The 26,141-nt window shown below is 36.4% G+C and overlaps 1 protein-coding gene across 2 annotated transcripts in view; it reads left to right on the top strand.

Annotated features, from left to right (window-relative positions):
- The window catches only part of LOC127971150 (follistatin-related protein 5-like), a 111,818-nt gene that overhangs the window by 46,111 nt on the left and 39,566 nt on the right, over window positions 1-26,141 (top strand). For both annotated transcript variants that reach the window (XM_052573979.1, XM_052573978.1), the window contains exons 5-6: window positions 15,233-15,429; window positions 18,584-18,704. In XM_052573979.1, the coding sequence (XP_052429939.1) occupies window positions 15,233-15,429; window positions 18,584-18,704 (318 nt within the window). The remainder of the gene's footprint in view (window positions 1-15,232; window positions 15,430-18,583; window positions 18,705-26,141) is intronic.

The raw sequence follows: 26,141 nt of genomic DNA, 5'->3' as shown, positions 1-26,141 counted from the left end.
TTCCTATTTGAAATAATGAAGGCAGACACAAAATGATTGATGGTTGCAGCTCAGGGAGGATTTGATTTTTTTTTTTTTTTGGTAAGCTATCTAAAAACTATTAGGTAGAATATAATATCAGAATAGATTATAATCAGAATAGATTATAATAGATGGTTTTTGACACTTCAGGGTTGTTGATGGATTATAATAGATCATGTTTGACACTTCAGGGTTGTTGGTGCATATGACAGTTTTCCTTAAAAAGGGTTTCTGTGCATCTCCACAGGATTTCCTGAAATTGTAAATCCATCATCAGCTGAAGTGATTAATGATAAGACCGCTTTTCGAAGTGCTCACCTCACATTTGATTTTGAAGGCTTCAAAGTCCTCACTCTTCCTTTTTAATAACAAAGTCAGGTGTAGTCGACAGGTGTAGTAGCCACTTTTAGACCAGAGAGAATCTGGAAACCTTGATGTTCCATTTAAGATGAAAAATATAGGAAAATGAAGAAAACTCTTAGGCCGTTCAACTTTTTAGTGATTTATTTAATAAGACAAAAGGAGAGTAAAGAAGATGGATGGCACAGTTAGTAGAGACATAACATTCAAGATAATTTACTCATTGTATTGATGGAGAAGCTCTGTCCCAATTTAGATCTCCTAATTTGGTTAGCTGCCCAAGGAATATGATATTATTTCGTCATGGACATACTTTGGTCTATGGGTAGATGGATGGTTCATCTCACCTCTCTTATTGCTCTGGAATGAAGATGAATTCTGTGCATTTAGCCATAGTGATGTTCAGTTGAATTGGACTGCTTAAAGGAAAAAAGTCAATGGCCCATTTTGTGTTGAATTGCTGTCATATGGGGAATTGAGGTTCAGAATTGTCTCATGGATCTTTTCGTCTAGAACCCAACGGCTGCTTTCATCAATCTTAGCAAAGCAGCAAAAATGAGCTAAGGGAGGCAATCGCTCTTGCCTAGCTAGAATGTGGTAACAGGCTGGCTAGCTCATCAGTAGGAAAGATAAACCTGGTCTGGGTGTTACACGTCATTAATGTCAGAAGCTAAACCTCTGGAGATCTTTGAGGTGGACTGCTGTCAGCAACTATGTTATTCTGTAGTAGTCTTGGTTGTGCTTTTAGATGCTCTCTGTGCTCAACCTATAAATCCAAAAGGGTCATTCATTATGCAAAATAAATATGTAGTCTAATTATTCTAATTAAATTGCAGATTTTCAGAAAATAAATGTAATATATATATATATATATATATATATATATATATATATATATATATATATATATATATGTGTGTGTGTGTGTGTGTGTGTGTGTGTGTGTGTGTGTGTGTGTGTGTGTGTGTGTGTGTGTGTGTGTGTGCGCGTGTGCGTGCATGTGTGTGTTTTAAATCATTACATTTATTAAAGTTTTTATTCAATTTCAGAATTTTATTTAAGGTAGCAACAGGGTGAATTTGAAATTTAAGAAATGTTTTTCAATATATTTGCACAAAAATAATTAATGTTTTAGTTCAATGCATGAAGTATATTTTAACTAATTCAATTTCAGAATTTGATTTGAGGTAGCAAACAGGATTTATTTGAATTAAAAATATATTAGCATACATGTAATTAATGCTTCAATTCACTACATGTATTATATTTTAACTGATTCAATTCCATAATTTGATTTAAGGTAGCAAACAGGATGCATCTGAAGTTGAATTTGATGAATATATTAGCATACATATAATTATTGCAGTTCATATAAATTCAGCATTCTGGTATGCATTCATTTATTCATCCGTTCATTTTAATCTGTTTAATTTGGTGAAGTTGATTAGGCTATTATTATTATTATTATTTCCCTATAAAACCACAGTGGATAGGGACGTTTTGCAGCTCTAGACAGTTAGATAGAGGTCATGTTTTTCATTCCCCTGACTTCAGCGCTGTGTTAAGTGCTCGAAGGCATTTATTCACGGCTTAGATTGTGCAGGAAAGTTCAAGGAGAGAATGTATATATGAGACAGGGGAGCAAAATGTACCATTCTGTCATCCTTCCTATCTGTAGAATCACACATTTTCCTCCTACAGTATAGTGGAGGAGCTCAGATTGGATAAAACTTTCACTCTCTTTTGAAAGGGCAGGGGATTGTAGTTTTGTTATCAGTCGAGTCACTCAGCATTAAGTTTGCTGTGATAACAAAAATGCCATTGTAAGACTGTAGAAGATCTTCTGGTGGCTGTTTGCCTTTGTTCTTATATCATGGCCTCCACCGTCACTCTGTAATGGCAGCCATTCAATGTTCGCTCCCTTCCTTTATTCATCAAAGAAACAGCATTTGGCGCATTATGGGTAACTGAATATCAAATGTCTGCACAGCCAGCATGAAAATACTGTAGAGCCTTTAATGTTTGTGAGGTGATATCAAGCGCTTTGACACGTGACATAGTTATTTAGATCCTCTGAGATAAAACACCTTTGCTCCCCTTTGATTGTCACAGCTTTTTCATGTTTCTGTGTAGGCCTTCAGGGCACATAAATGGTCATGTGTTCATTACTCAAGCCATATGGGTAATTATATTTTAGAATGTTCACCATGGACCCTTGAATCAAAATAGCTGCATGACACAATATGGAATGTATAGTTTTACATATACAGCACAGCTGTTTTCAACATTGATGATAATAAGGAGAATAAATCAGCATATATGACCTTGGACCACAAAACTTAAGTCGCATTTAAGTCACATTGTATGGGCCAAAATGATTGATTTTTATTTTATGCCAAAAATCATTAGGATATTAAGTAAAGATCTCCTACTATAAGATGTCCTACTATAAATATATCTAAACTTAATTTTTGGTTAGTATTATGCATTGCTAAGACCTTCATTTGGACAACCTTAAAGGCAATTTTTATTTTTTGCACCCTCAGATTGCAGATTTTCAAATAGTTGTATCTCAGCCAAATACTGTCCTATCCTAAAAAAATTTTTTAAAAAAAAATAATAAAAAAAACATACATCAGTAGAAAGCTTATTTATATAAGCCCAATCTCAATTTCAAAACATTGACCCTTATGACTGGTTTTGTGATCCAGGGTCAAATATTAGGATGATTTCTGAAAGATGACACTGTAGACTGGAGTAATGATGCTGAAAAATCAACTTTGCCACCACGTTTAAATTACATTTTAAAATATATTACAACAGAAAACAATCCATTTCACAGTATCCTTTTTTCCGTATTTCTGATCAAATAATTGCCGCCTTGATGAGTTGGAGACTTTCAAAAAAGAATCTAAAGAATAAAGAGTTAAGAATTTTTCCAAACCCAAACTTATGAATAAACTGTGTCTCAGCTCAACCTGGCCGTTGGACATTTCTCATGTTTCCCGTAAGACTGTTGTTAGGCACATTGTGAATTGCCCCTGAATGTCAAAGTCAAAGCGGCTGGTGTTTTGATCAAAACCCAGGACGTTTGTTGCAGTTCTCCCATAAGGCTGCTGTGAAGAGTGTCTGCTGGATAGCCCCATCAGTTTGACAGACAGTCCTTCCCAACCAGCCACAAAAAGAAAGCATGAGCGAATGGGTTGCCAATACTACAGATTACTTTGTTTATCACCAGCATTCTGATTACACACAGGCCCAATGCCACATTTGGCTGAGCCCATTTTTGGACACACATTAAATGAATGGGATGTCCTGTGATTGTCAAGAATGCTGAGGTACATAGTGGCTTTTTAGGTCAGCTTTAGATCTGAGGGCAAACCAAGGGCAACATACAACCATTGAAGTTTTGAATGGTATCTTTTGGACACTGTCATGTACTGTCCCACTGATAGAGGGTTTGACACACACACGTACACACAGCGGGTAAAATAAGTATTGATTTTTTTTTTTCATTAAATATATTTCTAAAGGTGCAGTTGACAAGACATGTTCACCAGATGTTGGTGACAACTCAAGTAATCCATGTATACAATAAAACTACAATATAAATAAAACAAAACAAATAAGTAAAAAAAATTAAGTTCTGTGTAATAAAATGGAATGACCCAAGAAAAAAAAGTACTGAACACACTTACTGAAATTTATTTGATACTTTGTACAAAAGCCTTTGTTGCTAATGACAGCTTCAAGACGCCTCCTGTATAGAGAAACTAGTCACACTATTCAGGTGTGATTTTGGCGCCATCGGATTCAAGTCAGGTTATTGGCTGGCCCATTCTTGAGTCAGTTACTTATAGTTTTCTTTGAAACAATTGTACATGCTAATTCCAGATCTTTCTGAAGCTCTCCACAAGTGGTCCTTGGCTCTTACCTGGTTTATGATAAAAAATAATGTTCTTTCCACACCCGGATTATTGCCCCAACAGTGCTCACTGGAACATTCAGAAGTATAGATATGCTTCTGTAACCAATGTCATCCGTATGTTTTGCAACAATAAGGTTGCAAAGGTCTTAAGAGAGCTCTTTGCTTTAACCCATCATGAAATGTTTCTTGAGTAACACGCTGGTAATGAGACACGTTTTTATAGGCCGTCAGTTGGGACTAAACCAGCTAATATTACATTTCCACTGACTAAGGGCATGACTGCTATCTAATTACTGATAGATTTCAGCTGTTGACTTGGCTTTCTATGCCTTTATCCACCTCCCTTTCTTCATGTGTTCAATATTTTTCAAAACTTAATTTCTGAGCTTGTTTTTGTTTTCTTTTAAGATTCAAGATTCAAGATCTTATGTATGGATTGTTTGAGCTTTTACCAACATCTGGTGAAAATTTCATGTCAGCAGTACCTTTAGAAATATACTTACTGAGAAAAATTGTGACATATGCAATACTTACAGTACTTTACAGTACTTTACCCACACACACACACACACAACACTAGTCTTAATTAATATCACAGTGAGATTAATTTATACCTACAGTACACATTACAGTTTGATAAATATTTCTACCTGTGTATTGTACTATATTACTATTTGTTTGTCTCCCTGATTGTTCATAATGGATGCCTACAAGACCAGGAAGCTTTTTGTTTATACTTCCGTCAAAAATGTATCTGAATACAACAGATGGTCCTACGTTGGATTGTTTATCCTCTCTTCTGTTGATATTATCAGGTAATATATCTCTTCCTCTACCTGATGTTCCCTGCTCCTCAGTGGGAGCATTCGTCAGCAGCAACTCTTGACCACAACAGCAGCTCGGTCAAATGCATCTGATAACAGTGGCTAAAAACAGCCCCACACAGAAGAAGATAGTGACAGCATTAAGAAATCTCTCTGCCCTCCTCTCATATCTAGTCTCTCTCTGTTCCCGACCCTCAGGGTGGCCGGCTCAGCCATGCAATGCCAAAATATTGCTCTCCTTGACGAGATGGCCTTGTCAGCCTCTCACTCATTATGTCTGTCAAAGCCGGTTCCTCTGAGTGTGTATGAGACCTTCAGCAGTTAAACTGTGAATTTTGCTTCTATTGACCTTCTTAAAACTGACTAGAGTACAGTACTTGAGTCTGCACAACCAAATTATAATTGATATAGTGATGTAGCCTTGTGTTTTATTAACTGCAAACAGATGTGCTTTAATATGTAATATATACATTGAGTGCTTTAAGGTGGGCTCGATTTTCTTTATAAATATATATATATTTTTTATTATTTCAGCAGGTGCAATGAGTTCACATTCTGTTGTACACATTTTTATCTTTACAAACAATTTAGCAATTTTTTTTTTATAGAAGTCTAATGCACAAACAGTGTTCCAAGTGTGTTTTTCAGACAGAATGACTATATGTTTATTAAGATCATTTAAGCCAGAGAGCTGCACGGGTCCGATTTTGTAAATCCGCACCCGCCCGTCACCCGCAGTGTTTAAAACCGCATCCGACCCGTTTTCCAACAGCAGCACTAATTAAAATCCGCACCCGACCCGCTTAAAATAGAACCGACACCTGACCCGCACCCGAAATCAAATCAGTTAAGCAAATCACATTAGACACACTTTTTTCGAATTTTATTGCCAGGTCATACAGAAGTTATTTATGGAAAACTCTTTTTAAAAGATATTCGTTTTTTTATACATTGTAGCAGCAATGAAATATATAGCAGACAATGAAAGTATATAGCAGACAATGAAATGACCTTAGTGTAATTGACAGAATTACAAAAAAATATTTTGCTACCTAAAATTTTTATATTTTTTGTATCACGCATGCATGCAGGTCTATTTCCCTCATATTAAATATTAAACGCATGTGTCAGGTATTGGTAAGGGAGGAACTCCGGTGCAGACAGGGATTCTCAAACAAAGGGTTTATTACAAAAAGGGGAAATCAAAACCCACGAGGGGGAAAACACGGAGCAAGGTAAAGACTAAATAACTAAAACAGGACTGGACTAACAAGATAAACAAGGACTCTAAATACTAACTATAAACAAACACTCACGGTAATACAAACACTTCTTTAAGGAACAATCACAGAGTGGAACAATCACAATCACAGGTACAATGAACCGACGCAAGACAGAGCACACTAGGAGATCTAAATAGGGGTACTAATCAAGACACGACAGGTGTTACAGATAGGACAATCAAGACACGACTAGGTTAACAAGGGGGGCGGGGCAAGGGGACGAGACAACACAAGCACATGGCCCAAAGACAAGGCCATGCGCTTGTACACAAAACAAGGGTCTGTCATGATCCTGCCTCAAGACTAGGAAAAATCAAGGACACGAGGGCAGGATCATGACAGCATGTGGACTGATATTTTCCAATGTCTGGACTCCTTTATTTATGGAGTAGGCTATATAAACAGATGTTTCAATATACTTGTATTAAATGCATTTTCTGAGAATTTATATTTCATTTTATTTACTGCAAATGTCGAAATACGTACTCTTTGGTCCATCAGTCACTGATCACATTAGAATAAAATGTCTCATAATAAAATACAAAATTGACTGATTTGTAAATGTATTTGCATAGTTCTCATCAGTCGGAAATACAGATAAACGCTTTCATTTGTTGTATTTTGGATCCTGAAAGAAAACAGAACAACAATAGAGCGAATTATACCACCGTCTGAGGTTGTGCTTCAAGTCGAACGCACCCATTTTTAAATCCTTCACAGCTGAGCATCGCGAGAGACGGATCTGCACCAGAGCACGCATGTAAATGAGCTGCACAAAGTAAAAAAAACCACAACCCTGGATAGCCTAGATTAGGCCCATATTCACAAATGTGTTAGCTATGGAATGAAATATCTGATATTCCGATTGTCAAATACATGCAAGTGGAAGTGTATTGTTGTTTAAACCCCTTTATAACGATCGCGTTATGCGCAATATAATTGTATGGCACAAATTTTAAAATGGGCTTAAATCAAACACATTTTAATTCAGATTATGTATTGTGGCGAGTGGGGCGGGGCCGAGAGGCGTGGGAACGAGGAGTGAGGCCAGGTGTAGTGATTGAAGATGAGCTGCACCTGCGCCCCACCGCCAGTATCGAGTCCCACGTAGGAGATGGAAGGATATAAAACTGGAGTGACGACCGTGAAGGACGAGAGAGGACCAGGCCTGGGATATTATTTTATGTTTGCTTTTTATTTGTGCGCGTCAGTCGCCGTGAGGGGCTGACGCGCTGTTTTGTGTTTATTTTTGATTATTAAAATGTTTTTGATTGTGCGCCGGTTCCCGCCTCCTTCTTCCCGATGAATATGGAGATTTGCATATCGTTACATGTATATATATATATGAACGGAAAACAAAAACAACGGGGAAAAAACAGCTGGCTGATCTTAACTGATCTTAACGTCTGTTAACTATGACTCATGCCGTTCGCGATGTGGTGATTTTTTATTTAAAGTGGAATGTAGGCCTATTTTTACGTTTGCACGTGACTGTTTTGAACCCGTGTTTAGACCCGTGTTTCCCTGTATCAGACCCGACCCGCACCCGTGTCCGACACAGTTGGATATTTTTCACCCGTTTCAGCCAAATTTGCGGGTCACCGAACTCGTGCAGGACTCTAATTTCAGCTGCTATTTCAGCAGATGCCAGTAGGTGGCAACAAGTGACTCTCTACAATGAGTGGATCATTTGAACCATTCACTCAACTGATTTATAAAAAAAAAAAAATCTGGGTTATTCAGGAACAGATCAAGTGTTTATGAGTAAGTCGATGAATAATTAATTCAGTAGATTATTTATGAATCGCTCACTGATTAATCAAATAAATTATTATTATTTATTTAAATAAAACTTTTATTTGCTTGTGTGTGTGTGTTGTTATATTTTATATATGTTGTGTATTCATATATAAAAAATAAATTATATAAAAAGTATTGAAATATTTAATTTAAATGCATATTTAAAATATATTTAAATACATAATTTCAAACCCTGTTGAACATAAAAAGTTGCTGTTTCAATGTGACTTGTCGCCGTTGTTTAATGAGATGTTAAATATTTATCATTCTGCTTTTCAAATTGCAGTCACAATGTTTGATAAATTGTCACATTTTTGTACGCTTACTTGAGGCTTTACAAAATCTGATTTTTTTCAATAACAAATTTATATATATATATATATATATATATATATATATATTTCTTACCGCTCAAATACAGACAGAGTGAGAAGGAGAAATAAGTTGTTCTGTTGCAGTTTTAGAATAGTGATAATAAGACCCTGAGCTGTTTTACTGTCACTGTCACCTCCAGCCTGAAGAGAAGCCACATCCGCGTCTGCAGCAGGTAATGAGCTCCTCAAAGGTGCACCAGCGTCTGCGAAAGTGAGAAATCAAAGATAAAGGGAAAGGGGTAAGAGAGGAGAATAGAAAGAACCAGTGACAGGAGAAAAGAGAGTGTGGAAATCAAATTAGAGGTGAAACGAGAAGTAGACAGCTGGAGAAGATGACTTTATGTAGAATAAAGCAGCACTACTGAGACTGAGGGAGACAAAAACAATGAAGACGAGAAAGGGAGGGGAGAAACAGGAAAAAGGACAAAACAACTAGGAAAGTGCTAAGTTTTCCACTCACACATCACACTGGGAGAGCCTGAATAATCGTCTGCCAGCGAGTTGTAAATTTGTCTTTGCAACAACTCATATGGCTATCCAGTGGCAGGTAGATTGTTATTGAATGCACTGCCTGTGAAATTCTCCAGTAAAATGTTAGGTGGTCAGGCACAGCGAGAGAGAGAGAGAACAGACTTTACAGCATACAGCTTTCACACGTCCATTTCTGCAGTGCCAGAACTTGACAGCAATGGCACTGGCCCCGTGCCCTTAAAAAGCGGAGTCAGCGACCTCAGACCGAAGCAGAGACTGAAGCCGTGTGTGTGTGTGTGTGTGTGTTTGATGTATAGAGCATGTAGAGCGATGTAGACCCTCCTGCTGTTACACAAATCTAAGCAGCTCACATGGCATCAGTACAACAGAGCCATGAAAAATATCTCAGTTTTACCAGTAGTGATGCACAAAATGTACAGAAAAATAAAGAGACCAAAATAAGCTGATTTCAGGGTTGATTTTGGCTGTGTTATCCCAAAAGAGGTTTAATATGCTATTCTTTCAAATATGTTTTGTTATATCCATATGCTTAACAATATTTTGTAAAGAGAAACATCTGGGCATAATTAAAAGTTAAAATCAGCACAACAAAAAAAAAAATCACATAAAATCAACACCTACTTCATTTTCATCACACTATGCAAACTGTAGCACCAGCAAAGAAAATTTTCACATCATTGTCTCATTTAAATGATATGCTGTCTACAGTCTTGTCAGCTTTGTTGAACAGTGGTCGCCGTGATTTTTCCAAGTACGACATGTTCCTGGATCAACATCTTTTGATGATCCTGGATCAACATTATTTTCCAAAACTATAGACTTAACCCAGTCCATACCCCTAAACCTAACCCTACCCAAAATAATTCCTGAAATCAGTGGATAGTTCTGATTAGTTGATTGGAATGTTGTTCCAGGATCAACAAGGACATTGATCCAGGAGCGTTGTACTTGGTGAAATCACACTCACCTTTGAAAAATACAAAAGATATATAAATGATGGATGGATGGCTGGATGGATGGATAGTATTTTGTGTGGGTTCCTTTTAAATCAAGCTTGACTGATGAGCGATCTCAGCTGATTGATGGTATTTTATGTGATATTCACCCAAAATAATGACTTACAGCATACCCGTTTGTAATTATTTCTTAATGAGGTTATTATTCCCTCATAATTATCTTAATGATCAAAGTTGCTCATTAATGTTAATTAGCTGTCCCTCAAGCTGTTTTTATTAATGCCGCCATTCTAAACCCAACTTCGGACAGGACTGAATTTCATCTGATCTGACTAGATTTAATAGCATGGTATTCAAAGTGAATCAGTGTCCCATACGTCACATGCATAGATCAAACATACAGATATGAATGCAGGTGGCCATCTAAACCCATTTCAGATGTGGAAAGATCAATCTGCATTCCTCTAGGCTTCCTGGACATGTCAAAATACTTCAAAGTAAATCACGTAGGCTACTTGAAAATGGTTATATGGGTTGTACTAAATGTCTTTGTGCTCAGAAATCCATTATTGTAATGCTTGTCAAGGAATACAGATGCTCTGAACAGTTTTAAGAGGATCTGGTGCATAGTCAGATTGTGAAGTGTAGAGTTGCATGGCATTCAAAACTGAATTGAGAATACTTTTTAAATTCCAGTTTAAGAAAAATGAATTGAGAAAGCATTGTAAGGATGTAGAATAATTTTTTTTGTAAAAAAAAATATCAAGACCGTCTTTGAATGTAGGCTTGTCAAAGCTTGTTTTAAAAAATCATTCTATTATGCTGATTTGGTTCTCAAACATTTCTTCTTATTATGTTGAAAACAGTTGTTCTGCATAATGTAACCGGGATACATTAGGATTACAGAAATTCAGTTGAAATATAAATATTTTGTAACATTATAAATATATTTACTGCAAATTTTGATCAATTTAATGAATCCTTCTAGAATGAAAGTACTTGTTTTTTTTAAAAAAAACACCTACTGAACTAGAGTTATTAAAGTTAACTAAAACATTAAAAATATATATATTTAACTGAAATAAAATGTAATAAAATTAATTTAGTTTAGCTTGATGTACTAAAATAACTAAAACTGAAACTTCAATAAAAATTAGTAAAAACAGATATATATACAGTGTGTAAAAAATCTAAACAACAAATAACTAAATGTAAAATAACTATTGTTATATAATGTATATATATATATAGAGAGAGAGAGAGAGAGAGAGAGAGTATGTTCAAATGAAAGCTCATTAAACTTACAGTATAAATAACACCCACAATTATATTAAATATCCTATTGAATTTTAAATGAATGATTGTGGATATTGTAAGCATTGATACTATCATACATTGTTCATGATGATATGAATGTATATTGTTGTGAAGGGCTCCATCTTTTAAATGATTCCACCAGTTCTAATTAACAGCAGCCATCCACAGTCAGTTAGACACAGCATAACACTTTCATTGGTCTGTGTCTTGAATTGCCCATTACAAACTTGTTTGTCACAGCTCCTGACTTTTACAAAGTAATATGATGACCAGAATTCCCATCAGGATGGGCGACCAGCCGTGGCATGCTTTTAGCTGCTGCGCCACGGGTCACAAGCATCAACTGCATGTGTGCTATGTGAGCAATGCTGTCATACCTTCATTAATGCAAGAAAACACAAGAGGCCAAATCTTGGTTCTTTTTAGAAATGGTCGGAGTCCTATTACTACCAGACGTGGTGAGCGCATGTTTACTGAGATGAGAAACAGTTGCATGATGGATCCATTATCAGTGACCTTCTATAGCAATAGAGGTATCGGCTGTGTTGTACGAATATAGATTGAATAGCCCTCATACATAAGAAACCCTCTGAGGGATGAAGACAGGAAGATCATTGTAGAACTTTGTAAATGTGCTCCTTAGTCCAAGAAATTTGGATAATGCATAGACAGAGCACTTGGAAACAATGTTCCTTCTAATTTATTTAATGAAGTAAAAACCTATTTCTGTCAGGCATGCGTTTTGAATGCCTTTGGTATAAGGACCCTACATAGTGTGAAATAGAGCATAAAGAAACATATGGCATAAAAAGATTCACATTCTCATGCGTAAAGTACTGAAATCATGTTGAATGTCATGACAACAGCACCTGTGTTTACCGGCCGCCCACGTTCACGTAAATGCAACTGTCGGTCTGACAGTTAACATGTACGCAAAAGGAGATACTAGTTATGATACTCCATTACATTATGTTGTCCTTTTTAATGCTGCTTTGAAACTCTTTATGCCGTGTCTTCTTCATGAAACTAAATTAATCATTAGTGATTGCATCCTGGATAAATGAGCCATCTTGGAGAGACTATTGTTGATTCTCTTTCTTTATGTATGTATGCATGTATTTATTTATTTGTATATCTTGTACATAGTACATAGTTGGCTGCTAACCTGAATAATTCCAATGCATTTCTAAATATACACTGAACAAAATTATAAATGCAACACTTTTGTCTTTGCCCCCATTTTTCATGAGCTGAACTCAAAGATCTACTGTAAGACTTTTTTATGTACACAAAAGGCCTGTTTCTCTCAAATATAGACCCTTTACAGTCCCAAATGATGTATTATTCTTACCTATATGAACAAAAATGACAGCGTGTTTAACTTGTTTCCACTGATGTCCTAAAGCTTGCTTCAGCTTCCACTCTCCACACGAAAGAGTGGATATGCACCCAACAGCGCACTTTTAAACTAACATTGTGATATGCTATAAGTATTTTATCTACAGGTTTTATTTTTGGCAAGTCGTTCTTACACATCTTATGACACTGTCTCATATAATGCTCATAGGGTTCTTTATATTGCATTAGTGTCTGATAACACCAAATCAGTAAAATAATAAAAAATGCTGTATGAAATATCTCCATGATTAGCCTGTTTTTGCACTTCCTGTTTTCCCTGCTTGAGAATTTCTGTCCAATCAATGGATGATCTTAGCACACGTGTGGTTTTGTTTACAATTTCTGGTTCACTTGCAAAAATGGAATGTGACAGTGAACCACACTTAACCAAAAAATAAATAAAAAATAAAGTCCAGGAAAAAAAAAAATCCATATTTCAAATGTAATAAACAGTTTTCTCTCACTTCCGTTACCATTCGCGGAAGCTGTTCTGCCAGATAATGTGTTACAGATGAGGTGTTGCATGATTGGCGACAAATTCAGAGAGAAAACAAAACAAAATGCCAGTCATGAATTAGAAGTACAATCCGAGGATCTGCAAAGAAAAACTGGTTTTCCTTTGCTAAAGTAAGGAAAATTTGCTTCCTTTGCTACTATATGCGAACTCATGAGACTAGCATACAACACACACACACCAAGATAACTTTTAAATTAAGATCACAAGAAAAATAAGTGTTCCCAAGTAAACAAAAGACCAAAAAAAAGGTTGCTCTCTGGGTTTCTGTATTTTTGGAAGTCATTATTTTTTCAGCTCCCTGTTGTGTCACTATAATATCTCTGTACTAAAAAATTAATATTTGCTGCATATTTCCACAAACAAGATTCCAAGCTTCAGTCCCCACTGAAAATCAAAGCACAGGCAGATGGGCTCCTGATGAAATGCAACTCATTCACATAGCTCTGATTCAAGAAATCTCCAGCTTTGCACACATTTTAGAGTTTTGCACGGTTGCAACATTGTTGAGAACTGTACAGCTGTCAAATCGCAGGTGGATGATGCGGAATGAATATTCCCCCGAACACACATCTGCAGTTCTGGAATATGATAGAAGATATGCAGTTCTTCATTTACCACCATGCCAAAAAATGTGAATACTAATGTGCCGTGTGTGCAAACGTGTACACACATACACACACCGGTTTGACGACACTGACCTTCATCTCCTCTGGGCAAGGTAGATGGTAGACAGCCATTTATCTTTTATTCATTCTGCCATTTCTAAGGAAGGAAGCTTTCCTGCCACGGTGGTTTGTCAAATAGAGGCCATTTTGTGATGTGTGGCACGCTATTCCTGATCAGCACACACACACACCAGACTCAGACACATATATATTCATATATCTTAGTATATCACACACACATTGCAGTTAGTGGTGCAGTCATGTGGAGATGAGCTGTGACTGTCTTGACATCTGTCAGTGAAACTAGTATGACAGTCTTTAAAACCAGCTGCTTTTCCTCTTTTCCCCTCTCTAGCTTTCATTTCTGATTCTGCCTTTCATTATCCATCTCTTATGCTCCAGAAACAACATCAGTATTCTCACAAGAAGCCACACTGCACCACCTGAGCTACATATAATGACAAAAATATCTCAAATATTGTCAAATGCTTTTTGACAAGACTTCCCAGCCGTTGTTTCCAGCAACTTGTTTCAAGTCCCTAACACCTTTCCAGCACTTTCTCTGACACGGTTGCTAGAATAATCGAAAGAGTCTGTCCTCCTCTGCCATGTTTGCATAACACCGAGCAATTTTTATTTTTTTTCTGTAGCCCATTAGCATTGTCATGACAGCAGTGTAGTATTTGTCATTTTTGAGCGGCATAATGATTCAGCTGTTTGAACAAATCAAATAACAGTTTTTAATCACCAAATTTATGAATTTTGTTCATCTAAAATTAAACATGACTTAATCAAATAGCTTAGTTATGCCAGTAGGTTGCAGCTACTGTAGTAACTGTCTTCATGAGTGAGTCACTGAATATTTGCATTTGTGGAACAAAATCATACAAGATAACTGGCTTGAGGCTGAGCATCAGTATTGACACCTATTTAGAATTCATTGTAATTTTTCATTCAGTCTAGTAAAACATAATGCTAATACTGCCAAGTTCTAGGGTTTGACTCCTAGGGAATGCATAATGATAAAACACATACCTTGAATGCATTATAATATATTATTTGATGAAATTGCATGCCAAATGTGTAAATACCTCTTCTGATTCTTCTTGTGAGATCCACAAAATCAGCAAATTCGCATCATTTATTTACATGAAAGACCTTTTAGATTCCGCACATGGACATTTTTGAAAAGGGCTCCATATTGCCACAGTATTGATGAATTAGTAATGCAGCTGAACAGTGAATTCATCTCCATAATACACTGATCTGACCAGCATTTCTCTCCCACTATTCACAGATGATAATTGTCATCTGGGAGACTATAAAAAATTGAAGACCAAGATGTTGGACTTACACGCTCAGAGGTACTTGACCCCCGGTAACCATGGCAGCCACGAGAATGATATGGCAGCTAGGAAGCATCTGGTGGACTTGATGTTCATGCGCTTTGACGCAGATGGTAATGGAAGAATTGACAGCAGTGAGCTCTCACAGGTAAGACTGAACAAGAGTGTGACTAAATAGATCTCTTTCTTTTCTTTCATCGGTTTAATTGACGTTGCAATTAGCTGACATTTCTTGAACTTCTTAACATGCGTCTGTCATGATGATTTTATCTCAATGACCATTTTCAAACCAACAGGAGAGGTCAATTTTCAGATGAAAAAATAATAAATTGAGATTTTGCAGGGTTAAACATGTTGAGTGAGCCTTTTATTGCCTTTACTGCATTAATCTTTCATGCACATTTTTATAGCTTGCAAATGAATTATAGCTTGGTGTTTATGATATATTGAACATCAAGTGCTTTGCATACATGTTCTTAAACCAATTATGCTTAATAAGCCAACAATGCACGTGATCATGTAAACACATAAAATCATTTTAATTTAGAGAAGGACTCTGACTCTGACCTAAAAAAAAAAAAAAAAAAAAAAAATGTAACAAAATTTTGCTCATCTTGTGAAGTCATTCCATCTAGAAATGTGTGTGTTCTTGAAATGTTTCCAGCAGCAAGGTTTATTGTAGTTCCTAGAATGTTCTGCTAAAAGGTAGGATAACATTCTCTAAAAACATTGTAAAAATGTTTATTGATAACATTGTTAGGACAATTATCCTCTAACATTCTAATAAAGCTTCCCATCACAGCAGATGTGGACTTACATTGCTCAGAAGTCAAATTTTGATTGAAAGTGAAAACCCAACCTTTGTTTGATGTCAAGCTCCAGCATCATTAAATAACTCCAAAAACAGCATTACCAGCTTCACTTATAAACCAGATTGATTTTTTTTCTGTCATACATTTACAAAAGTTCGTATTGGGATTAACATAGGTTTAGATGTTGATGTCTGTTTAAAAGTAATAGGTTGGTTTTAATGTTTACTTTAGTAAGGCAATTGGACTCTTGACTTCTCAATGTTTTTCTCTAGCTGCTGCAACTATGTTAGTTATGGCAAAAACAACGAGACAAAAAAAAGAAGATGGCTACTTGCTAATGAAAAAGATATAATCACCATGTAGTGACATGATTAATTGATTAATTGTCCAGCAGTGTTCTAATTAGATAATCTGTATTTCTATCCGTAATTTTTAAAACACACTGTTCACTAATCACTCTGAACTATGCTTAGACATACACAAATATCAAGAATCAGTTTATGAATCTTAACAGTGCTGACATGCTTCATGCTGCAATGCATTTCTGGAAGCACTGCACAAGTTTATGATGTGCCCTGAATACACTGCAGTCCAATCAAAGCCATTGTTCAAATGCATGTTGTTCTGTTTACAGTTATATGGTTTTTGATTCTTGAATCTGATGTATTGAGAAAATGGCTGGGAATCACTTTAAGCCATGTTGCATTGCATTAATTTGAAAACAGTAATGAGCAGGCAAGCTTGTCTCCTTTTTAATAACTGGCTCATAGACTGATCCCAGGTCAGCCGTGCTTTATCTTGTCCTGCGGCAGAAAGATTACACCTGTCCATAGAGATACGGTACACAGCAAAATGAGCAAAATATGAATTTATTCATATTTCTCCAGAGAGAAAACTCTGAACGCACTTTCACTCTTGGTTACAGGCGTGAGCCATTTCAATTTCATTGTGCAATATTTTCATGTCATTTGCATATTTCTTCATTCTCAGTGGAAGAAGAATACATCTCTTTTCATGCATGGCAGATCGAAGACAATGTAAAAAGTGAAAATTCTGACCGTCCCTGAATACAAAAGCTTGGCCTTTTGACATGAAGCTAGCGCAGGTCGAAGAGGTGATAGAGAAATGGGAACATGGTGAAATGCCTTCCAGCAAAATCAAAACATTCTGTTTTAATAAAGCAATTAAACTCCATTAGTATTCTGCTCAGGCATATCTTCTGGTACTCATGAAATGATCTTCATGCAGAAAGTCAGTCCACCAACACTGTCATCAGAATGAGAGTCCAAACAGCTAATAAAAACATCACAATAATCCACAAGTAATCTTCACAACTCCAATCTAACAATTAACATCTTGTGAAGTGAAAAGCTGCATATTTGTAAGGAACAATTTCATTATTGAGACAATTTTAAGAAATGTGCATTTTTATATCAGTAAGTCTTTTGAACTATACTTAGTATGAAGTAAATGTATTTTATACGTTTTTTGCTAGTGCACATTTGGATGCTTAAAATGTGTGCATCACTGCATTATCAACTGCAAACAAAATGATGCTCAAACTTCACTTTTCCAAGCCAATTTTCTGAAGTGTAAGAATTAAGCACATGCCTAAAGCTGTTCTGAGGTTTTCATTTAGCACGGTGGATCAGTTGTGTAGAGTCATTCATTATGGCAAACTTTTTTGACACCCCCTGTAGCATGCAGATCAGAGTGGGACACTGACAAATTTCAGCATTTGAAAGTCTGCTTGCTTGCTTGATACGTCTTCGAAATAAATGGTAAATCAAAACTGCAGATCAAACAGGTCAAAGTGAGGGTTGCCAGTCAGTTTCTGAGCTGGTTTCAAGTCTCTATAAAAGGATTAGAATCTGCAACAGATAATAAAAGGACAGGATTGAATCTGAACACACAGGTCTGGTTTTAGTAATACTAAGGATAAGTTTGGGTCAAATCTTAGCAGTAGCTATGAAAAAGCTTTCAGGGGATGGTGTCTATATTATGTGGAGTCAAAATCATTTTCACAAATGTTTTGAATCCGTTGGACACCAATCAGCAAAGTTAAGTATGGTTGTTTATATGCATATGCTAAAGGCATTTTCAAAATCTTAACTGTAATTACCATCAGATACTTCTGGCATGGATGAATGTATTATAGAATGTTTTACAGTGATCCCAAATTTTTTCCAACATAAGGCTGTTATAAAATCTTGCTCAGTTCTGGATGTTTGCCAGCTGACAGAATTCATGATGTCTGATGCAGATAGGAATCACATCTTTAATTATTCACAATGGTACACTAGAGCAGTGCTTTTTCTTCAGGATGGAGATTTTACAGCCGTGACGTCATGTGTAAACAAACATGCCCTTAAACATTTTTATTAGTATTACTGAGCTGCATTCAGTGCACAAAATGCATTTGCTTTGTTACAGCATCATACAGTAGATTCTGCTTTGAATTTAATGATCTTTTATCTTGTTGTGGTGCAGGTTATCAAGCAGGAAGGTCTCAGCAGGACAGCATCAGAGTGCACTCTATTCGATCTGTTTAAATATAACGATGTCAACGATGATGAACACCTAACCAGAGAGGAGTTCTACGTTGCTTTTGGTGAGTGTTTGGTTTTGATGAAGTGATGATAAAAGGGGTCATATGATTCAATAAAAAAATTTAATTTCTCTTTGGAGTGTTACAAACTCTTTGTGCATAAAGAAGATCTGTAAAGTTACAAACTTTGTGGATTTGCCACTGATAATTCAAATGTGAGCAGTGTAGAGTGGCACTTCTTGTTTGTTGTTTCTCTGATCACAAATGCAGACATGGTTTTATGTCCACAGCGCGATATGAAACGCAACGTGTAAAAATATAGTATGAGTCATTATAATCAGTAATTATGTCCCCACTGGACGCAACAAATGCCTCATTTTTAATGGGTTTTATTGATTTTGTCTTGTCACACCGGGACACATGACATCACAGTATGGTGAGGTGTGTAACATTTCCATCACACACTTGCCATTCGGCCAATCACAAGACACTAGATAGCAGGCCTATCAGCACACACCTCGCTTTTTAAGAGCAATGAGCTTTGTAAAAATCTATGCGTTTCAGAAAGTGGGGCATAGAGGAGAAACATTAATGTACATTATGTGGAAAATAATGCTTTTTTGAAACCTTGAACCTCATAAACACATTTCATTACACCAAATCATCACACAAAATAATGTCCTTTGTAGACCCCTTTAAGACATGGAAGTGAAAAAAGCTAGGAGAAATTGTCTGCTGTATAATTAGCACTATCAGGGCTGGATGTGCTTTTAGTAACTGTGACATGTACAGTATTTTCAGTGTTGTTTGTTAATAGCACATTGGATAATTGCAGCATTGTAATGAAGCATCTGTGAGCACAATTTCAGTCTCAGTTACAGGCGTAAGTGTTTTTTTATTTCATTGCGCACTATTTATTGTCATTTGGATATTTATTCAGTCTCAGTGGAAGCCCTTTTTTTCATTAGGAATGGGACCTTTGGGGAAGTTAATGATTCTAGTTTTGCTTATGATTTGACATGATGAAAGTAATGACTTGCAGTTCAATGAGTAAGTTGAGAGCCACTGACTTATGGTTCACCCAAATATGAAATGTTGCTGTTAATTTACCCTCAGGTCATCTAAGATATAGTTGACTTTTTTTCTTTAGTAGAACACTAAAGGTGACTTTTAGCTGAATTCATGATCTTTGATGATTCATAAAATCCAAATCAATGGGCTCCATTACTTTGAGAGTCAAAAAAGGAAGGTATAGGAAACGTAAAATGTATCTCCTGATGATATTGGGGTCTCATGAAGCACATTTTACAATTGTACATTTTTGGATGAACTATTCCTTTAATTTTTCACAATTCAAACTGCACTGGTCATAATGTATATTTGTTATTGCATGCAACATCTGAGGACTACTCTGTTTTTTGTGTTTGCACTGTTTTGCAGCACCCTGTCTTTTTCTCTAATTATATTTAATTAGTCAGTAGTGGCATAGTGGACAAGATTTGGCTGGTTAGCATAGTCTAGTTATAGATAGATGCTGGAAATACACCCTCTAGATGCAAAAACATCTTTCTGCATTGATGTCCATTCCAAAGTTTCCATGTATTCTTAAAATGTGTTTTTCCTTATTTGCTTTTTTTAACAACATATAAATTGCATATTTCATTATAATTTAGTAGATGTTTTACCAGTTTTACCAGTATTGAGTTGTTTTGAAGGTCTCTTAAAAATCACAAACTTTCAGATATTTTGTCTGCACAGGTGGAAGAATGCAGGCTGTTAATTACTGTGAACAGAACAAGATCAGGAAATTCAGTTTCCAGTAAAAAAAATGCTATATCTTATCCAGAACTGGTTCTTGGACCCCATCCATGCTCTTCATGGCAAGTTCAGACTATTGGCATGTCATGTAATGAAGTTACATTTCTCCATAAGTCTATTCTACAGGGTCAGTGGCCTCTGAAATGGACTGGGGCTCTGACAACCCACTGTTAGAAAGTCAGATCTCACTGTCACCGTAAAGGTGAATGGATCCTAATTAAGCTCTAACTGAAGTCTACACTCATATTTTTCATTAAGCCACTGAACAGTGATGGCCTGAGTAAAATTTTTTCTCTTTAGTGCACTCATTAACGGATTTGCTGAAGAGAAACTGAGGCACACTAATTAACTGCATGACTCAAGATGCAAGTAACATTTGTTACAGAGAATTTGTGTCAGCCTGGAAACTAAGTTATATTGCTAAAGTAGATGAATGCCCAGACTCAATGGATTGCCTATAGGAATCATGCCAATAAAAGATGTTTTATGTTGAAGAGGTGGACATGGCTGACCTCACTGAGCTGAGACAGTCCACTGGTTAGCTTTATTTTTGATTTTGATTTTATGCTCCCGAAGGCTGCATTCCTTAAATTAAAAGTACAGTCAATACAGTAATATTGTGAAACAGTATTATGATTTCAAATAACTGTTTAATAACTAAGTGGATATATTTTAATGTAATTTACTTCATTCCTTAGTGTCACATGATCCTTCAGAAATCATTGTAATATGCTAATTTGAACATTGTTTATTATGCATGTTGAAAATGATCTTGCTGGTTAATATTTTGTAGAAAGTGAGATTTGTTTTAGTTTTTTGTTGTTGTTGTTGTTGTTTTCAGAATTATTCGAACAACATGTATTTGCAATAGAAGCCTTCTATGACGATTTAAAAGTCTGTCCTGTAACTTTATGCATCATAATGCATCATATCTGATTACTGACCCCAAACACTGAACAATATTGTATAATTTATTTTAGATACACATTTAATAAATAAATATTTGAACATATCAATAACCAAGGCCTTCTTTTCTTATTTAAGGCTTTTGCTCCGATATTCTATTTCTAGGTTCTTTGTAGAAACATTTCATTGAATGAATAAATTAGCATTCCCAATATAGATAAAAGCCTTGAGTTCTTGGTAATAAAATACAGACTCCCTTTGGAAGGCTAAGACATCCCTTATGTCACAAGAAAGGACACATATTGAAAGATTCTGAGTTAGAGTAAAGCTTGCAGGTTAAATGAGGAAGATCGCAGTGTGTTCCAACCATTTTCACTAACGTTCAACATGTCTGCTCCATCTCATTTTCCTTTTTAGTCTCATTTTCCTCTGACATTTCAGTATGACTCAATTTGCACTGACATTCAGCAAGGACTCACACTTTTAACGTAGAAGGGATAAAAAAAGAGACAATAACGCACCTGCAATAGAAGCCTCTTTGCAAGAATCCCACTGTTACACACTGGGTTTTTGAGCATAAAGCAGCTTTTCAGACAGGAAGTAGAAGGTTTTGGGATGAAAATGGCAGCCTCAGTCTGCCCCTGTGCCCTTTCACCGATCTCAGCGGGAGTTTGGGTGAGATGGGAACAGCCCTACAGGCAAAGTTAAAAAAATGTATGCTACCTTTACTTTTCTTTTAAACTTAAAGATAAAAAGATAACAAGACATTTTGTCAGACACCTTCAGAGAGCACCTTCACACCATCTCTATTCAGCTCCTGATCCTTTGAACAAATGTTTTCTTTAAAAGTTTGAAGAATACTACTTTATAAACAGGGTTCATGCTGTGAGCTGCTGCTTTAGATACATTCCACGGAGTGTGTAAATATGTGCATTTGTTTAGTTGGTTCGACCTTCAGTGTGCAATTTACACACAGATATAAGCTTCTCAGATTCACCTGATTCTGACTTGTTTTTCCATGGCATGGGTGCTTGTCAGGAAGTTTTTCTCAGTCCACTTCTACACTACACAGTGCGTTCACACTGACAATGATTTGCAGCATCGAAGCTCCAAAAACTGTTGAGCTGAGAAAAGTGTGCTGTTATGCAAATGAGCATTGATGCAATGTGGCAACTTTTGATTGGGATAAAGGCAGTGATCTGTCTTCTCTGACATACTATAGTCAAGTGCAGACAAGATGGAGAGGTTAATGGTACTGTGAGCAATTTCACCATTCTGTGTAATTTGTCACAGCCCACATACAGCGATATAATACAAAATAATGCAAATGAACTATAACATAGATTGCCGGTGTTCTGAGCGAGTTTGATTCATGCATTGACTCATTAATCTTGTTCGTGATATTATGCATTATGTTCTGCATTGCAATTCATACACAAACACTTTCCATGCAGCTAAAAATGATTAATTGCAATAATAATGTCTTTTACAGTCAAAAACTGTGGCCAATTATACAGCCCATCAATAATGTATTACAAAAATGAGTCAATAATTCAGTAACCTGCTGCAGACTTCCAAGTCAGAAACCGAGCAGCTATATTCCTTCATCATTCATTGAGACATCTGATCTGACTTTGTCTGTGTTTCAAGAAATTGTAATGAGAGATTTACAGCTGATTATCTGTAAATAACCTGAATAATCGGTTGCGGTTCTAACAATAGTTTGTTGAATGAATCATTTATCATTTTAATTCACTTTAATAACTCTTGCATAATCTTGATCTGGGTGGACTGGTTTGGGAGGCAAGTACACTATGTTTTTTGTTTGTTTTTTTTTCGCTCTGATGGAGTTAGTATGCTTTGGTATGATAAGGAAGGTTGAATCTGGCCTGATGGGGTTTACTGATGTGTGGGTGAGCAGAGCTTGTCAGCGCTGACTTGTGTTGTTCAAACTCTCCAGGTCTGGGAGTACATCAGTCACAAGGGTATAGATCTCAGTCCTGATGAAGGTTGACAGGCTGTGAAAGCATGAAACAGTCCAGTTTTGGTTTGAAGAGTCTCTAGTTTCTCCAGAGTAAGATGGTGGGCAGGAGAATCTAAAGCAGGTATCTTATGCAATGTGTAGATAAATTATACAGCCTTAAAATTTACTAATTTCACTACATCTAAGTACGGTATTGAAAGATGCTGTCTGGGTTCTTCATGCCCTCTTGAATCCATATTGCAGCAATTAGCACATGGTCTGTAAGAGGTTTTTGAGACATGCTTAATGTGTTTACTCAGATTCCGGCCCTTGCTTTTGGCTCTAGGGAGCATTTTCATTTCTCCTCAAGAGTTTGAGTAGTTCACACGTTTTAAGGCTAAATACGTGGCTCGTTTATTCATAGCCGTGCAGTGGCAATTAATGTATACTCATCTTTTTCATCTGGCTCGGTTCCCGCCATATGTGAATCTCAAAGGCTCTGGGGGTATGAAGAAAATTTGGACTGGTAATGTCTTGCATATATTTTAGCATCAATTTAAACTTGACAGATTTCCAAATTTGAGTACTTATGCTGATTGCAAGCTTGTCCTGCCATGCGTCCATGCCATTTTTTTTTTTTTTTTATTAACCTGCTGAACCATTTCACAAATCTAGACTAAATGATTTGTTCAGGAATTGCACGAATCTGCTCAGTGCAAGCCAATTTTTTGTAAAGTAACTTGTTTGTGAAAATTGTATGTATTGTTTGGGAGAGTTTTGAAAGCAAACAATGGGTCTTTCAGACTTTAAGTCAGTTTTCTGCTTTTGACTTTTGTTTACTTATGCTCCTACTTGTGATTGGTGCATCTGCGTGGTACTTTGTCATGATTGGTTTGTTCAATTGGCATATCTGTATGCTTCATGCTCCAAACTATTTACATCCCCCAGTGGAGTCAGAAGGCAATTACTTAACGCCTCGCCGGCCCACAATGCCATTCCTTTCATCTGTCAAGGCTGATATGCCTCCGGAGAGAACGTCAATCCACCTGCTCTGTCTGCTAAACAGACAAATGCACTCACACGCACTCACACACAGAGAAATACTGGAGCTGCTCAATATCATTGGCAGTGGAGAATTGTGTGATAAGAAACAGGGCCTCACTTGAAACAAAATTGACTTCAGTGAAAGGCAATAGAGACTTTTAAAGAATGCCATATGGGAAGTAAAGAAAAAATAAAGGTGGAAACTTATAGAGAGATGGAAAGATCTAATTCACAGCACTGTAATATGGTGTGAAATGCACTTTCGTTTATCAAATTTAACCAGGTGTTGATACCACATCTTTCTGCAAAGTCCCTCTTGTATACGAGCCACAATTAGCCCAATTAGAAGTGCGCGTAGTGTGATGGCATGCTAATATGAGTGGGCCTCCAGCGTCCCTACTGACAAGTGCCATGAAGATGCCGTTTTTCACAGGTGGTGTGAAGTCAGCCTTTCTTCAGCTTCTGTTACTGCCTGTTTCTCACATTGATTGGGTCACAGTAAAGGTTTTATTCCATCTGACTTCAATGCGCAACACTTTTAAAAGATTCTGCAGCTATCACAGGGGTCTTACAGGCTCATAAATGTACTAGTGGATGGGGGCGGAGAGCAGAGCACACCTTTTGATGGAAGAGCAGCTGGTAATTAAGATTGAAGACCTTTGACGGCATCGCTGCTTGTTGAAAAGGTTATGTTGTTGCTTCTAGATGAGCTTATATATTGTGTTATGTGTATTGTATATAATGTAATCTATCCTTACATTTTAAAAAAAAAAATCTAGATTTTTCTCTGCTTTCTCTTTAGCTGTGTTCACACAGTCATTGTTCGGGTTTACGTTGTTTTTATTAACAGGTATGACTCCTGACTGTCTTGTTTTTTCTAGGGTTGTGTGCCATTCAAAAACAGTTATTAATGGTTTTTTTTGTTGCAGTTGTTTTTATACATTGTTCAGTTGCTGAATATTAATTTAATGTAAATTAAGGTTGCAAACAGGGTGCAGATATAACATTTGAATGATTTGAAATTGAATGAAATTAATTGGATTGCCGAGTATTACACTTCTGTTAAAAAGTAGGGTAGCACTTTATTTTACAGTCCTGTTCCCCATGTACATACTATGTACTTATTATATTATTATAGTACATAGTGGGTAAACAATAACTATGTAATAAATAGGTACTAACCCTGAACCTATAAGTACATTTAAGTACACGTTCTGTAAAATTAAGTGCAGCCAAAAGTAGTTCAGATTTAATATTTAAAAAGGCAATCTTTTGTGGCATTATAAATGTATTTGCTGTCACTATTGGTCAGTTTAAAACATCCTTGCTGAATAAAAATAGTAATTGTTTTAAAAATCTTACTGACCTCAAACCTTTGATTGATAGTATAGAGAGAGAGAGAGAGTCCTAAATGTTTAGCACAGTCACTTTATTTAAAGAATGCAGTTATCACTCATTTGTTACCGAACTGGTTGTGAACAGAACTGTATTTAACACTGAAAGAGGACTAACAAGTGTATTGTGTTGCTAAGTGACCATAGGCTTTCTCACACCAGTTTTGATTTAGCCCCTCCTACTGTAGAAGCATCACCGCTCTGTAATGGAAAAGAGTGTGAACTAAATCAAAACTGCAGTTGCACACTTCAGGTTTAATTCCACGCTGGTGCTATGAGAGACGTTCGAGATCTGAGGGAGAGTCTACTCATCTGCTACACGTGCTGTAAAAGAGGGGACAAAACCTCCACTTACTGTTCTGTCATTAATCACAA

Source organism: Carassius gibelio, chromosome B14 (assembly GCF_023724105.1).
Source record: "Carassius gibelio isolate Cgi1373 ecotype wild population from Czech Republic chromosome B14, carGib1.2-hapl.c, whole genome shotgun sequence".
Taxonomy (NCBI): Eukaryota; Metazoa; Chordata; class Actinopteri; order Cypriniformes; family Cyprinidae; genus Carassius; species Carassius gibelio.
The sequence above is the reverse complement of the archived record's forward strand: the minus strand, read 5'-3'. Positions and strand labels throughout refer to the sequence as shown.